The sequence below is a fragment of the Tachypleus tridentatus genome, chromosome 7 (genome assembly GCF_004210375.1).
Source record: "Tachypleus tridentatus isolate NWPU-2018 chromosome 7, ASM421037v1, whole genome shotgun sequence".
NCBI classification, from domain to species: domain Eukaryota; kingdom Metazoa; phylum Arthropoda; class Merostomata; order Xiphosura; family Limulidae; genus Tachypleus; species Tachypleus tridentatus.
Window position 1 is genome coordinate 99,571,153 of NC_134831.1, and position 15,761 is coordinate 99,586,913.

The 15,761-nt window shown below is 15.5% G+C and overlaps 1 protein-coding gene across 8 annotated transcripts in view; it reads left to right on the top strand.

The window, feature by feature from the left end:
* Positions 1-15,761, top strand: part of LOC143256281 (syntaxin-like) — a 154,912-nt gene that overhangs the window by 108,689 nt on the left and 30,462 nt on the right. For all 8 annotated transcript variants that reach the window (XR_013031225.1, XR_013031226.1, XM_076513323.1 and 5 more), the window contains exon 8: positions 15,392-15,529. Coding sequence is in view for 6 of the 8 variants with exons in the window: in XM_076513323.1 (XP_076369438.1) it covers positions 15,392-15,529 (138 nt within the window). In the remaining 2 variants the exon portion in view is untranslated. The remainder of the gene's footprint in view (positions 1-15,391; positions 15,530-15,761) is intronic.

The following is a 15,761-nucleotide window of genomic DNA, read 5'->3' on the forward strand; positions in this document are numbered from 1 at the left end:
TAATATATATTGCTTTGTTTTAACAGTTAAAGTATTTTAAATATATAATATATATTGCTTTGTTTTAACAGTTAAAGTATTTTAAATATATAATATATATTGCTTTTTTTTAACAGTTAAAGCTATTTTTAAATATATAATATATATTGCTTTGTTTTAACAGTTAAAGTATTTTAAATATATAATATATATTGCTTTGTTTTAACAGTTAAAGTATTTTAAATATATAATATATATTGCTTTGTTTTAACAGTTAAAGTATTTTAAATATATAATATATATTGCTTTGTTTTAACAGTTAAAGCTTTTTTAAATATATAATATATATTGCTTTGTTTTAACAGTTAAAGTATTTTAAATATATAATATATATTGCTTTGTTTTAACAGTTAAAGTATTTTAAATATATAATATATATTGCTTTGTTTTAACAGTTAAAGTATTTTAAATATATAATATATATTGCTTTGTTTTAACAGTTAAAGTATTTTAAATATATAATATATATTGCTTTGTTTTAACAGTTAAAGTATTTTAAATATATAATATATATTGCTTTGTTTTAACAGTTAAAGTATTTTAAATATATAATATATATTGCTTTGTTTTAACAGTTAAAGTATTTTAAATATATAATATATATTGCTTTGTTTTAACAGTTAAAGTATTTTAAATATATAATATATATTGCTTTGTTTTAACAGTTAAAGTATTTTAAATATATAATATATATTGCTTTGTTTTAACAGTTAAAGTATTTTAAATATATAATATATATTGCTTTGTTTTAACAGTTAAAGTATTTTAAATATATAATATATATTGCTTTGTTTTAACAGTTAAAGTATTTTAAATATATAATATATATTGCTTTGTTTTAACAGTTAAAGTATTTTAAATATATAATATATATTGCTTTGTTTTAACAGTTAAAGTATTTTAAATATATAATATATATTGCTTTGTTTTAACAGTTAAAGTATTTTAAATATATAATATATATTGCTTTGTTTTAACAGTTAAAGTATTTTAAATATATAATATATATTGCTTTGTTTTAACAGTTAAAGTATTTTAAATATATAATATATATTGCTTTGTTTTAACAGTTAAAGTATTTTAAATATATAATATATATTGCTTTGTTTTAACAGTTAAAGTATTTTAAATATATAATATATATTGCTTTGTTTTAACAGTTAAAGTATTTTAAATATATAATATATATTGCTTTGTTTTAACAGTTAAAGTATTTTAAATATATAATATATATTGCTTTGTTTTAACAGTTAAAGTATTTTAAATATATAATATATATTGCTTTGTTTTAACAGTTAAAGTATTTTAAATATATAATATATATTGCTTTTTGTTTTAACAGTTAAAGTATTTTAAATATATAATATATATTGCTTTGTTTTAACAGTTAAAGTATTTTAAATATATAATATATATTGCTTTGTTTTAACAGTTAAAGTATTTTAAATATATAATATATATTGCTTTGTTTTAACAGTTAAAGTATTTTAAATATATAATATATATTGCTTTGTTTTAACAGTTAAAGTATTTTAAATATATAATATATATTGCTTTGTTTTAACAGTTAAAGTATTTTAAATATATAATATATATTGCTTTGTTTTAACAGTTAAAGTATTTTAAATATATAATATATATTGCTTTGTTTTAACAGTTAAAGTATTTTAAATATATAATATATATTGCTTTGTTTTAACAGTTAAAGTATTTTAAATATATAATATATATTGCTTTGTTTTAACAGTTAAAGTATTTTAAATATATAATATATATTGCTTTGTTTTAACAGTTAAAGTATTTTAAATATATAATATATATTGCTTTGTTTTAACAGTTAAAGTATTTTAAATATATAATATATATTGCTTTGTTTTAACAGTTAAAGTATTTTAAATATATAATATATATTGCTTTGTTAAAGTATTTTAACAACAGTTAAAGTATTTTAAATATATAATATATATTGCTTTGTTTTAACAGTTAAAGTATTTTAAATATATAATATATATTGCTTTGTTTTAACAGTTAAAGTATTTTAAATATATAATATATATTGCTTTGTTTTAACAGTTAAAGTATTTTAAATATATAATATATATTGCTTTGTTTTAACAGTTAAAGTATTTTAAATATATAATATATATTGCTTTGTTTTAACAGTTAAAGTATTTTAAATATATAATATATATTGCTTTGTTTTAACAGTTAAAGTATTTTAAATATATAATATATATTGCTTTGTTTTAACAGTTAAAGTATTTTAAATATATAATATATATTGCTTTGTTTTTAACAGTTAAAGTATTTTAAATATATAATATATATTGCTTTGTTTTAACAGTTAAAGTATTTTAAATATATAATATATATTGCTTTGTTTTAACAGTTAAAGTATTTTAAATATATAATATATATTGCTTTGTTTTTTAACAGTTAAAGTATTTTAAATATATAATATATATTGCTTTGTTTTAACAGTTAAAGTATTTTAAATATATAATATATATTGCTTTGTTTTAACAGTTAAAGTATTTTAAATATATAATATATATTGCTTTGTTTTAACAGTTAAAGTATTTTAAATATATAATATATATTGCTTTGTTTTAACAGTTAAAGTATTTTAAATATATAATATATATTGCTTTGTTTTAACAGTTAAAGTATTTTAAATATATAATATATATTGCTTTGTTTTAACAGTTAAAGTATTTTAAATATATAATATATATTGCTTTGTTTTTAAAAGTATTTTAAATATATTATTAAACATATAATATATATATATTGCTTTGTTTTAACAGTTAAAGTATTTTAAATATATAATATATATTGCTTTGTTTTAACAGTTAAAGTATTTTAAATATATAATATATATTGCTTTGTTTTAACAGTTAAAGTATTTTAAATATATAATATATATTGCTTTGTTTTAACAGTTAAAGTATTTTAAAATATATAATATATATTGCTTTGTTTTAACAGTTAAAGTATTTTAAATATATAATATATATTGCTTTGTTTTAACAGTTAAAGTATTTTAAATATATAATATATATTGCTTTGTTTTTTAACAGTTAAAGTATTTTAAATATATAATATATATTGCTTTGTTTTAACAGTTAAAGTATTTTAAATATATAATATATATTGCTTTGTTTTAACAGTTAAAGTATTTTAAATATATAATATATATTGCTTTGTTTTAACAGTTAAAGTATTTTAAATATATAATATATATTGCTTTGTTTTAACAGTTAAAGTATTTTAAATATATAATATATATTGCTTTGTTTTAACAGTTAAAGTATTTTAAATATATAATATATATTGCTTTGTTTTAACAGTTAAAGTATTTTAAATATATAATATATATTGCTTTGTTTTAACAGTTAAAGTATTTTAAATATATAATATATATTGCTTTGTTTTAACAGTTAAAGTATTTTAAATATATAATATATATTGCTTTGTTTTAACAGTTAAAGTATTTTAAATATATAATATATATTGCTTTGTTTTAACAGTTAAAAAGTATTTTAAATATATAATATATATTGCTTTGTTTTTTAACAGTTAAAGTATTTTAAATATATAATATATATTGCTTTGTTTTAACAGTTAAAGTATTTTAAATATATAATATATATTGCTTTGTTTTAACAGTTAAAGTATTTTAAATATATAATATATATTGCTTTGTTTTAACAGTTAAAGTATATAATATATATTGCTTTGTTTTTTAACAGTTAAAGTATTTTAAATATATATATATATTGCTTTGTTTTTTTAGTTAAAGTATTTTAAATATATAATATATATTGCTTTGTTTTAACAGTTAAAGTATTTTAAATATATAATATATATTGCTTTGTTTTTTAACAGTTAAATATATTATATATTTTTGTTTTAAAGTTAAAGTATTTTAAATATATAATATATATTGCTTTGTTTTAACAGTTAAAGTATTTTAAATATATAATATATATTGCTTTGTTTTAACAGTTAAAGTATTTTAAATATATAATATATATTGCTTTGTTTTAACAGTTAAAGTATTTTAAATATATAATATATATTGCTTTGTTTTAACAGTTAAAGTATTTTAAATATATAATATATATTGCTTTTAACAGTTAAAGTATTTTAAATATATAATATATATTGCTTTGTTTTAGTTAAAGTATTTTAAATATATAATATATATTGCTTTGTTTTAACAGTTAAAGTATTTTAAATATATAATATATATTGCTTTGTTTTAACAGTTAAAGTATTTTAAATATATAATATATATTGCTTTGTTTTAACAGTTAAAGTATTTTAAATATATAATATATATTGCTTTGTTTTAACAGTTAAAGTATTTTAAATATATAATATATATTGCTTTGTTTTAACAGTTAAAGTATTTTAAATATATAATATATATTGCTTTGTTTTAACAGTTAAAGTATTTTAAATATATAATATATATTGCTTTGTTTTAACAGTTAAAGTATTTTAAATATATAATATATATTGCTTTGTTTTAACAGTTAAAGTATTTTAAATATATAATATATATTGCTTTGTTTTAACAGTTAAAGTATTTTAAATATATAATATATATTGCTTTGTTTTTTTACAGTTAAAGTATTTTAAATATATAATATATATTGCTTTGTTTTAACAGTTAAAGTATTTTAAATATATAATATATATTGCTTTGTTTTAACAGTTAAAGTATTTTAAATATATAATATATATTGCTTTGTTTTAACAGTTAAAGTATTTTAAATATATAATATATATTGCTTTGTTTTAACAGTTAAAGTATTTTAAATATATAATATATATTGCTTTGTTTTAACAGTTAAAGTATTTTAAATATATAATATATATTGCTTTGTTTTAACAGTTAAAGTATTTTAAATATATAATATATATTGCTTTGTTTTTTTAACAGTTAAATATATTTTAAATATATAATATATATTATATTTGTTTTTTTTCAGTTAAAGTATTTTAAATATATAATATATATTGCTTTGTTTTTAAAGTATTTTAAATATATAATATATATTGCTTTGTTTTAACAGTTAAAGTATTTTAAATATATAATATATATTGCTTTGTTTTAACAGTTAAAGTATTTTAAATATATAATATATATTGCTTTGTTTTAACAGTTAAAGTATTTTAAATATATAATATATATTGCTTTGTTTTAACAGTTAAAGTATTTTAAATATATAATATATATTGCTTTGTTTTAACAGTTAAAGTATTTTAAATATATAATATATATTGCTTTGTTTTAACAGTTAAAGTATTTTAAATATATAATATATATTGCTTTGTTTTAACAGTTAAAGTATTTTAAATATATAATATATATTGCTTTGTTTTAACAGTTAAAGTATTTTAAATATATAATATATATTGCTTTGTTTTAACAGTTAAAGTATTTTAAATATATAATATATATTGCTTTGTTTTAACAGTTAAAGTATTTTAAATATATAATATATATTGCTTTGTTTTAACAGTTAAAGTATTTTAAATATATAATATATATTGCTTTGTTTTAACAGTTAAAGTATTTTAAATATATAATATATATTGCTTTGTTTTAACAGTTAAAGTATTTTAAATATATAATATATATTGCTTTGTTTTAACAGTTAAAGTATTTTAAATATATAATATATATTGCTTTGTTTTAACAGTTAAAGTATTTTAAATATATAATATATATTGCTTTGTTTTAACAGTTAAAGTATTTTAAATATATAATATATATTGCTTTGTTTTAACAGTTAAAGTATTTTAAATATATAATATATATTGCTTTGTTTTAACAGTTAAAGTATTTTAAATATATAATATATATTGCTTTGTTTTTAACAGTTAAAGTATTTTAAATATATAATATATATTGCTTTGTTTTAACAGTTAAAGTATTTTAAATATATAATATATATTGCTTTGTTTTAACAGTTAAAGTATTTTAAATATATAATATATATTGCTTTGTTTTTTAACAGTTAAAGTATTTTAAATATATAATATATATTGCTTTGTTTTAACAGTTAAAGTATTTTAAATATATAATATATATTGCTTTGTTTTAACAGTTAAAGTATTTTAAATATATATAATATATATTGCTTTGTTTTAACAGTTAAAGTATTTTAAATATATAATATATATTGCTTTGTTTTAACAGTTAAAGTATTTTAAATATATAATATATATTGCTTTGTTTTAACAGTTAAAGTATTTTAAATATATAATATATATATATTGCTTTGTTTTAACAGTTAAAGTATTTTAAATATATAATATATATTGCTTTGTTTTAACAGTTAAAGTATTTTAAATATATAATATATATTGCTTTGTTTTAACAGTTAAAGTATTTTAAATATATAATATATATTGCTTTGTTTTAACAGTTAAAGTATTTTAAATATATAATATATATTGCTTTGTTTTAACAGTTAAAGTATTTTAAATATATAATATATATTGCTTTGTTTTAACAGTTAAAGTATTTTAAATATATAATATATATTGCTTTGTTTTAACAGTTAAAGTATTTTAAATATATAATATATATTGCTTTGTTTTAACAGTTAAAGTATTTTAAATATATAATATATATTGCTTTGTTTTAACAGTTAAAGTATTTTAAATATATAATATATATTGCTTTGTTTTAACAGTTAAAGTATTTTAAATATATAATATATATTGCTTTGTTTTAACAGTTAAAGTATTTTAAATATATAATATATATTGCTTTGTTTTAACAGTTAAAGTATTTTTGTTTTTTTAATATATAATATATATTGCTTTGTTTTAACAGTTAAAGTATTTTAAATATATAATATATATTGCTTTGTTTTAACAGTTAAAGTATTTTAAATATATAATATATATTGCTTTGTTTTAACAGTTAAAGTATTTTAAATATATAATATATATTTGCTTTGTTTTAACAGTTAAAGTATTTTAAATATATAATATATATTGCTTTGTTTTAACAGTTAAAGTATTTTAAATATATATATAATATATATTTTAACTTTGTTTTTAACAGTTAATAGTATTTTAAATATATAATATATATATATATATTGCTTTGTTTTAACAGTTAAAAGTATTTTAAATATATAATATATATTGCTTTGTTTTTAACAGTTAAAGTATTTTAAATATATAATATATATTGCTTTGTTTTAACAGTTAAAGTATTTTAAATATATAATATATATTGCTTTGTTTTAACAGTTAAAGTATTTTAAATATATAATATATATTGCTTTGTTTTAACAGTTAAAGTATTTTAAATATATAATATATATTGCTTTGTTTTAACAGTTAAAGTATTTTAAATATATAATATATATTGCTTTGTTTTTTTACAGTTAAAGTATTTTAAATATATAATATATATTGCTTTGTTTTAACAGTTAAAGTATTTTAAATATATAATATATATTGCTTTGTTTTAACAGTTAAAGTATTTTAAATATATAATATATATTGCTTTGTTTTTAACAGTTAAAGTATTTTAAATATATAATATATATTGCTTTGTTTTAACAGTTAAAGTATTTTAAATTATAATATATATTGCTTTGTTTTATTAAAGTATTTTAAATATATAATTATATTGCTTTGTTTTAAACAGTTAAAGTATTTTAAATATATAATATATATTGCTTTGTTTTAACAGTTAAAGTATTTTAAATATATAATATATATTGCTTTGTTTTAACAGTTAAAGTATTTTAAATATATAATATATATTGCTTTGTTTTAACAGTTAAAGTATTTTAAATATATAATATATATTGCTTTGTTTTAACAGTTAAAGTATTTTAAATATATAATATATATTGCTTTGTTTTAACAGTTAAAGTATTTTAAATATATAATATATATTGCTTTGTTTTTTAACAGTTAAAGTATTTTAAATATATAATATATATTGCTTTGTTTTAACAGTTAAAGTATTTTAAATATATAATATATATTGCTTTTGTTTTTAACAGTTAAAGTATTTTAAATATATAATATATATTGCTTTGTTTTTAACAGTTAAAGTATTTTAAATATATAATATATATTGCTTTGTTTTAACAGTTAAAGTATTTTAAATATATAATATATATTGCTTTGTTTTTAACAGTTAAAGTATTTTAAATATATAATATATATTGCTTTGTTTTAACAGTTAAAGTATTTTAAATATATAATATATATATGCTTTGTTTTTAACAGTTAAAGTATTTTAAATATATAATATATATTGCTTTGTTTTAACAGTTAAAGTATTTTAAATATATAATATATATTGCTTTGTTTTTAACAGTTAAAGTATTTTAAATATATAATATATATTGCTTTGTTTTAACAGTTAAAGTATTTTAAATATATAATATATATTGCTTTGTTTTTAACAGTTAAAGTATTTTAAATATATAATATATATTGCTTTGTTTTAACAGTTAAAGTATTTTAAATATATAATATATATTGCTTTGTTTTAACAGTTAAAGTATTTTAAATATATAATATATATTGCTTTGTTTTTAACAGTTAAAGTATTTTAAATATATAATATATATTGCTTTGTTTTAACAGTTAAAGTATTTTAAATATATAATATATATTGCTTTGTTTTTTAACAGTTAAAGTATTTTAAATATATAATATATATTGCTTTGTTTTAACAGTTAAAGTATTTTAAATATATAATATATATTGCTTTGTTTTAACAGTTAAAGTATTTTAAATATATAATATATATTGCTTTGTTTTAACAGTTAAAGTATTTTAAATATATAATATATATTGCTTTGTTTTAACAGTTAAAGTATTTTAAATATATAATATATATTGCTTTGTTTTTAACAGTTAAAGTATTTTAAATATATAATATATATTGCTTTGTTTTAACAGTTAAAGTATTTTAAATATATAATATATATTGCTTTGTTTTAACAGTTAAAGTATTTTAAATATATAATATATATTGCTTTGTTTTAACAGTTAAAGTATTTTAAATATATAATATATATTGCTTTGTTTTAACAGTTAAAGTATTTTAAATATATAATATATATTGCTTATAACAGTTAAAGTATTTTAAATATATAATATATATATTGTTTGTTTTAACAGTTAAAGTTTTTAAATATATAATATATATTGCTTTGTTTTAACAGTTAAAGTATTTTAAATGATATAATATATATTGCTTTTGTTTTTAACAGTTAAAGTATTTTAAATATATAATATATATTGCTTTGTTTTAACAGTTAAAGTATTTTAAATATATAATATATATTGCTTTGTTTTAACAGTTAAAGTATTTTAAATATATAATATATATTGCTTTGTTTTAACAGTTAAAGTATTTTAAATATATAATATATATTGCTTTGTTTTAACAGTTAAAGTATTTTAAATATATAATATATATTGCTTTGTTTTAACAGTTAAAGTATTTTAAATATATAATATATATTGCTTTGTTTTAACAGTTAAAGTATTTTAAATATATAATATATATTGCTTTGTTTTAACAGTTAAAGTATTTTAAATATATAATATATATTGCTTTGTTTTAACAGTTAAAGTATTTTAAATATATAATATATATTGCTTTGTTTTAACAGTTAAAGTATTTTAAAATATAATATATATGCTTTGTTTTAACAGTTAAAGTATTTTAAATATATAATATATATTGCTTTGTTTTAACAGTTAAAGTATTTTAAATATATAATATATATTGCTTTGTTTTTAACAGTTAAAGTATTTTAAATATATAATATTTGTTTTTAACAGTTAAAGTATTTTATATAGTTAAAGTATTTTAAATATATAATATATATTGCTTTGTTTTAACAGTTAAAGTATTTTAAATATATAATATATATTGCTTTGTTTTTAACAGTTAAAGTATTTTAAATATATAATATATATTGCTTTGTTTTAACAGTTAAAGTATTTTAAATATATAATATATATTGCTTTGTTTTAACAGTTAAAGTATTTTAAATATATAATATATATTGCTTTGTTTTAACAGTTAAAGTATTTTAAATATATAATATATATTGCTTTGTTTTAACAGTTAAAGTATTTTAAATATATAATATATATTGCTTTGTTTTTTTCAGTTAAAGTATTTTAAATATATAATATATATTGCTTTGTTTTAACAGTTAAAGTATTTTAAATATATAATATATATTGCTTTGTTTTAACAGTTAAAGTATTTTAAATATATAATATATATTGCTTTGTTTTAACAGTTAAAGTATTTTAAATATATAATATATATTGCTTTGTTTTAACAGTTAAAGTATTTTAAATATATAATATATATTGCTTTGTTTTTAACAGTTAAAGTATTTTAAATATATAATATATATTGCTTTGTTTTTTTACAGTTAAAATATTTTTTAAATATATAATATATATTGCTTTGTTTTAACAGTTAAAGTATTTTAAATATATAATATATATTGCTTTGTTTTAACAGTTAAAGTATTTTAAATATATAATATATATTGCTTTAACAGTTAAAGTTTTTTAAATATATAATATATATTGCTTTGTTAAAGTATTTTAAATATATAATATATATTGCTTTGTTTTAACAGTTAAAGTATTTTAAATATATAATATATATTGCTTTGTTTTAACAGTTAAAGTATTTTAAATATATAATATATATTGCTTTGTTTTTACAGTTAAAGTATTTTAAATATATAATATATATTGCTTTGTTTTAACAGTTAAAGTATTTTAAATATATAATATATATTGCTTTGTTTTAACAGTTAAAGTATTTTAAATATATAATATATATTGCTTTGTTTTTTACAGTTAAAGTATTTTAAATATATAATATATATTGCTTTGTTTTTTACAGTTAAAGTATTTTAAATATATAATATATATTGCTTTGTTTTTTTAACAGTTAAAGTATTTTAAATATATAATATATATTGCTTTGTTTTAACAGTTAAAGTATTTTAAATATATAATATATATTGCTTTGTTTTTTTTACAGTTAAAGTATTTTAAATATATAATATATATTGCTTTGTTTTAACAGTTAAAGTATTTTAAATATATAATATATATTGCTTTGTTTTTTAACAGTTAAAGTATTTTAAATATATAATATATATATTGCTTTGTTTTAACAGTTAAAGTATTTTAAATATATAATATATATTGCTTTGTTTTAACAGTTAAAGTATTTTAAATATATAATATATATTGCTTTGTTTTAACAGTTAAAGTATTTTAAATATATAATATATATTGCTTTGTTTTAACAGTTAAAGTATTTTAAATATATAATATATATTGCTTTGTTTTAACAGTTAAAGTATTTTAAATATATAATATATATTGCTTTGTTTTAACAGTTAAAGTATTTTAAATATATAATATATATTGCTTTGTTTTAACAGTTAAAGTATTTTAAATATATAATATATATTGCTTTGTTTTAAAATATATAATATATATTGCAGTTAAAGTATTTTAAATATATAATATATATTGCTTTGTTTTAACAGTTAAAGTATTTTAAATATATAATATATATTGCTTTGTTTTAACAGTTAAAGTATTTTAAATATATAATATATATTGCTTTGTTTTAACAGTTAAAGTATTTTAAATATATAATATATATTGCTTTGTTTTAACAGTTAAAGTATTTTAAATATATAATATATATTGCTTTGTTTTAACAGTTAAAGTATTTTAAATATATAATATATATTGCTTTGTTTTAACAGTTAAAGTATTTTAAATATATAATATATATTGCTTTGTTTTAACAGTTAAAGTATTTTAAATATATAATATATATTGCTTTGTTTTAACAGTTAAAGTATTTTAAATATATAATATATATTGCTTTGTTTTAACAGTTAAAGTATTTTAAATATATAATATATATTGCTTTGTTTTAACAGTTAAAGTATTTTAAATATATAATATATATTGCTTTGTTTTAACAGTTAAAGTATTTTAAATATATAATATATATTGCTTTGTTTTAACAGTTAAAGTATTTTAAATATATAATATATATTGCTTTGTTTTAACAGTTAAAGTATTTTAAATATATAATATATATTTTGCTTTGTTTTTAAATAACAGTTAAAGTTATTTTTAAATATATAATATATATTGCTTTGTTTTAACAGTTAAAGTATTTTAAATATATAATATATATTGCTTTGTTTTAACAGTTAAAGTATTTTAAATATATAATATATATTGCTTTGTTTTAACAGTTAAAGTATTTTAAATATATAATATATATTGCTTTGTTTTAACAGTTAAAGTATTTTAAATATATAATATATATTGCTTTGTTTTAACAGTTAAAGTATTTTAAATATATAATATATATTGCTTTGTTTTAACAGTTAAAGTATTTTAAATATATAATATATATTGCTTTGTTTTTAACAGTTAAAGTATTTTAAATATATAATATATATTGCTTTGTTTTAACAGTTAAAGTATTTTAAATATATAATATATATTGCTTTGTTTTAACAGTTAAAGTATTTTAAATATATAATATATATTGCTTTGTTTTTTAACAGTTAAAGTATTTTAAATATATAATATATATTGCTTTGTTTTAACAGTTAAAGTATTTTAAATATATAATATATATTGCTTTGTTTTAACAGTTAAAGTATTTTAAATATATAATATATATTGCTTTGTTTAAAACAGTTAAAGCTTATTTTAAATATATAATATATATTGCTTTGTTTTTTTAACAGTTAAAGTATTTTAAATATATAATATATATTGCTTTGTTTTAACAGTTAAAGTATTTTAAATATATAATATATATTGCTTTGTTTTTTAACAGTTAAAGTTTGTTTTTAAATATATAAATATATATATTGCTTGTTTTTTTAAAGTATAAAGTATTTTAAATATATAATATATATTGCTTTGTTTTAACAGTTAAAGTATTTTAAATATATAATATATATTGCTTTGTTTTTTTACAGTTAAAGTATTTTAAATATATAATATATATTGCTTTGTTTTAACAGTTAAAGTATTTTAAATATATAATATATATTGCTTTTTTTTTTACAGTTAAAGTATTTTAAATATATAATATATATTGCTTTGTTTTAACAGTTAAAGTATTTTAAATATATAATATATATTGCTTTGTTTTAACAGTTAAAGTATTTTAAATATATAATATATATTGCTTTGTTTTAACAGTTAAAGTATTTTAAATATATAATATATATTGCTTTGTTTTAACAGTTAAAGTATTTTAAATATATAATATATATTGCTTTGTTTTAACAGTTAAAGTTATTTTAAATATATAATATATATTGCTTTGTTTTAACAGTTAAAGTATTTTAAATATATAATATATATTGCTTTGTTTTTACAGTTAAAGTATTTTAAATATATAATATATATTGCTTTGTTTTAACAGTTAAAGTATTTTAAATATATAATATATATTGCTTTGTTTTAACAGTTAAAGTATTTTAAATATATAATATATATTGCTTTGTTTTTTTTACAGTTAAAGTATTTTAAATATATAATATATATTGCTTTGTTTTAACAGTTAAAGTATTTTAAGTATATAATATATATTGCTTTGTTTTAAGTTAAAGTATTTTAAATATATAATATATATTGCTTTGTTTTAACAGTTAAAGTATTTTAAATATATAATATATATTGCTTTGTTTTAACAGTTAAAGTATTTTAAATATATAATATATATTGCTTTGTTTTAACAGTTAAAGTATTTTAAATTTCGAAATATAGTAAATTAATTTTAGTTAACTGTTTTAACTAGTTCCAAAATTTATTGAACATGTAATGATATTTTCCTGTTTATCACTTAAAAGATGGCCCCAGCATGGCCAGATGGTTAGGACTCACAATCTAGGGGTTGGAAGATTAAATCCCAATCACACCAAAAACATGCTCATCCTTTCAGCCATGGGGACATTATAATGTGAAGCTCAATTTCATTATTCATTGGTAAAAGGGTAGCCCAAGAGTTGATGGTGGGTGGGTGATGACTAGCTGTCTTCTCTATGTTCTTACACTACTAAATTAAGGATGGAAAGCTTTGTGCAAAGTTAAAAAAACAAACTTAAAAAGTACTTGTGATAATATTTTAAAAGAATACAAGGTTTTACTGCAGCTTTTGTTCATAAGTACTTTTGTATTTTGATACTTGACAGCAGACACTCTTTCAGGTCAGTAGTAAGTTTATGAACCTACAATTCTTAAATTTGATATTTAATTATCTATATTGGACAAAATAGGTATAACCCACTATGTAGCTTTGTGGTGAAACATTAACAACACCTTGGCAAGTAATAACTTAAATGTGGGAACAGAACAGATGCTATATAATCTCATATTTTGTTTGTAACAGGTAGTCAGTGAAACCAAGAAAACTAAACAGATGTTGTATAATCTTGTATTTTGTCCCTGACAGAAAGTCATTGAAACCCTAGAGAGTTGTGTAATCTTGTATCTTGTCCCTGAGAGAAAGTCGTTAAAACCCAGAAAACTAAACAGATGTTGTATAATCTTGTATTTTGTCCTGACAGAAAGTCGTTGAAACCCAGAAAACTAAACAGATGTTGTATAATCTCATATTTTGTCCCTGACAGAGAGTCATTGAAACCCAGAAAACTAAACAGATGTTGTATAATCTCATATTTTGTCCCTGACAAAGACTCGTTGAAACCCAGAAAACTAAACAGATGTTGTATAATCTCGTATTTTGTCCCTGACAGAAAGTCATTGAAACCCAGAAAACTAGAGATGTTGTGTAATATTGTATCTTTCCCTGACAGAAAGTCGTTGAAACCCAGAAAACTAAACAGATGTTGTATAATATTGTATCTTTCCCTGACAGAAAGTCGTTGAAACCCAGAAAACTAAACAGATGATGTATAATCTCATATTTAATCCCTGACAGAAAGTCATTGAAACCTAGAAAACTAAACAGATGTTGTATAATCTTGTATTTTGTCCCTGACAGAAAGTCGTTGAAACCCACAAAACTAAACAGATGTTGTACATACTCATATTTTGTCCCTAACAGAAAGTCATTTAAACCCAGAAAACTAAACAGATGTTGTATATACTCATATTTTGTCCCTAACAGAAAGTCATTTAAACCCAGAAAACTAGAGATGTTGTATAATATTGTATCTTTCCCTGACAGAAAGTCGTTGAAACCCAGAAAACTAAACAGATGCTGTATAATTTTGCATTTTGTCCCTGACAGATAGTCATTGAAACCCAGAAAGCTAAACAAACTCTGGAGGACATCGAAGCTAGACATGCTGATATCATCAAACTAGAGAAGAGTATTAAAGAACTTCACGACATGTTTATGGACATGGCAATGTTGGTGGAGAGTCAGGTAAAATCATTCTTTGTCTTCAATTGAACCAGTCCTGGTTTTATAACTAGACTTAATTTTTTAATGTGCAGAGTATTTGGCAAAAAGTCTTTCTGGTAAAAGTTAAACCCTTTTTTATTTATTAAGCCTCTTATTATTTGATGTCCACCAATTTACAGTACTCTAACAATATTCTTTTATTATTGATAATTGAATTATAATAACCAGCCCCAAAGTCATTGAAACCTATAAA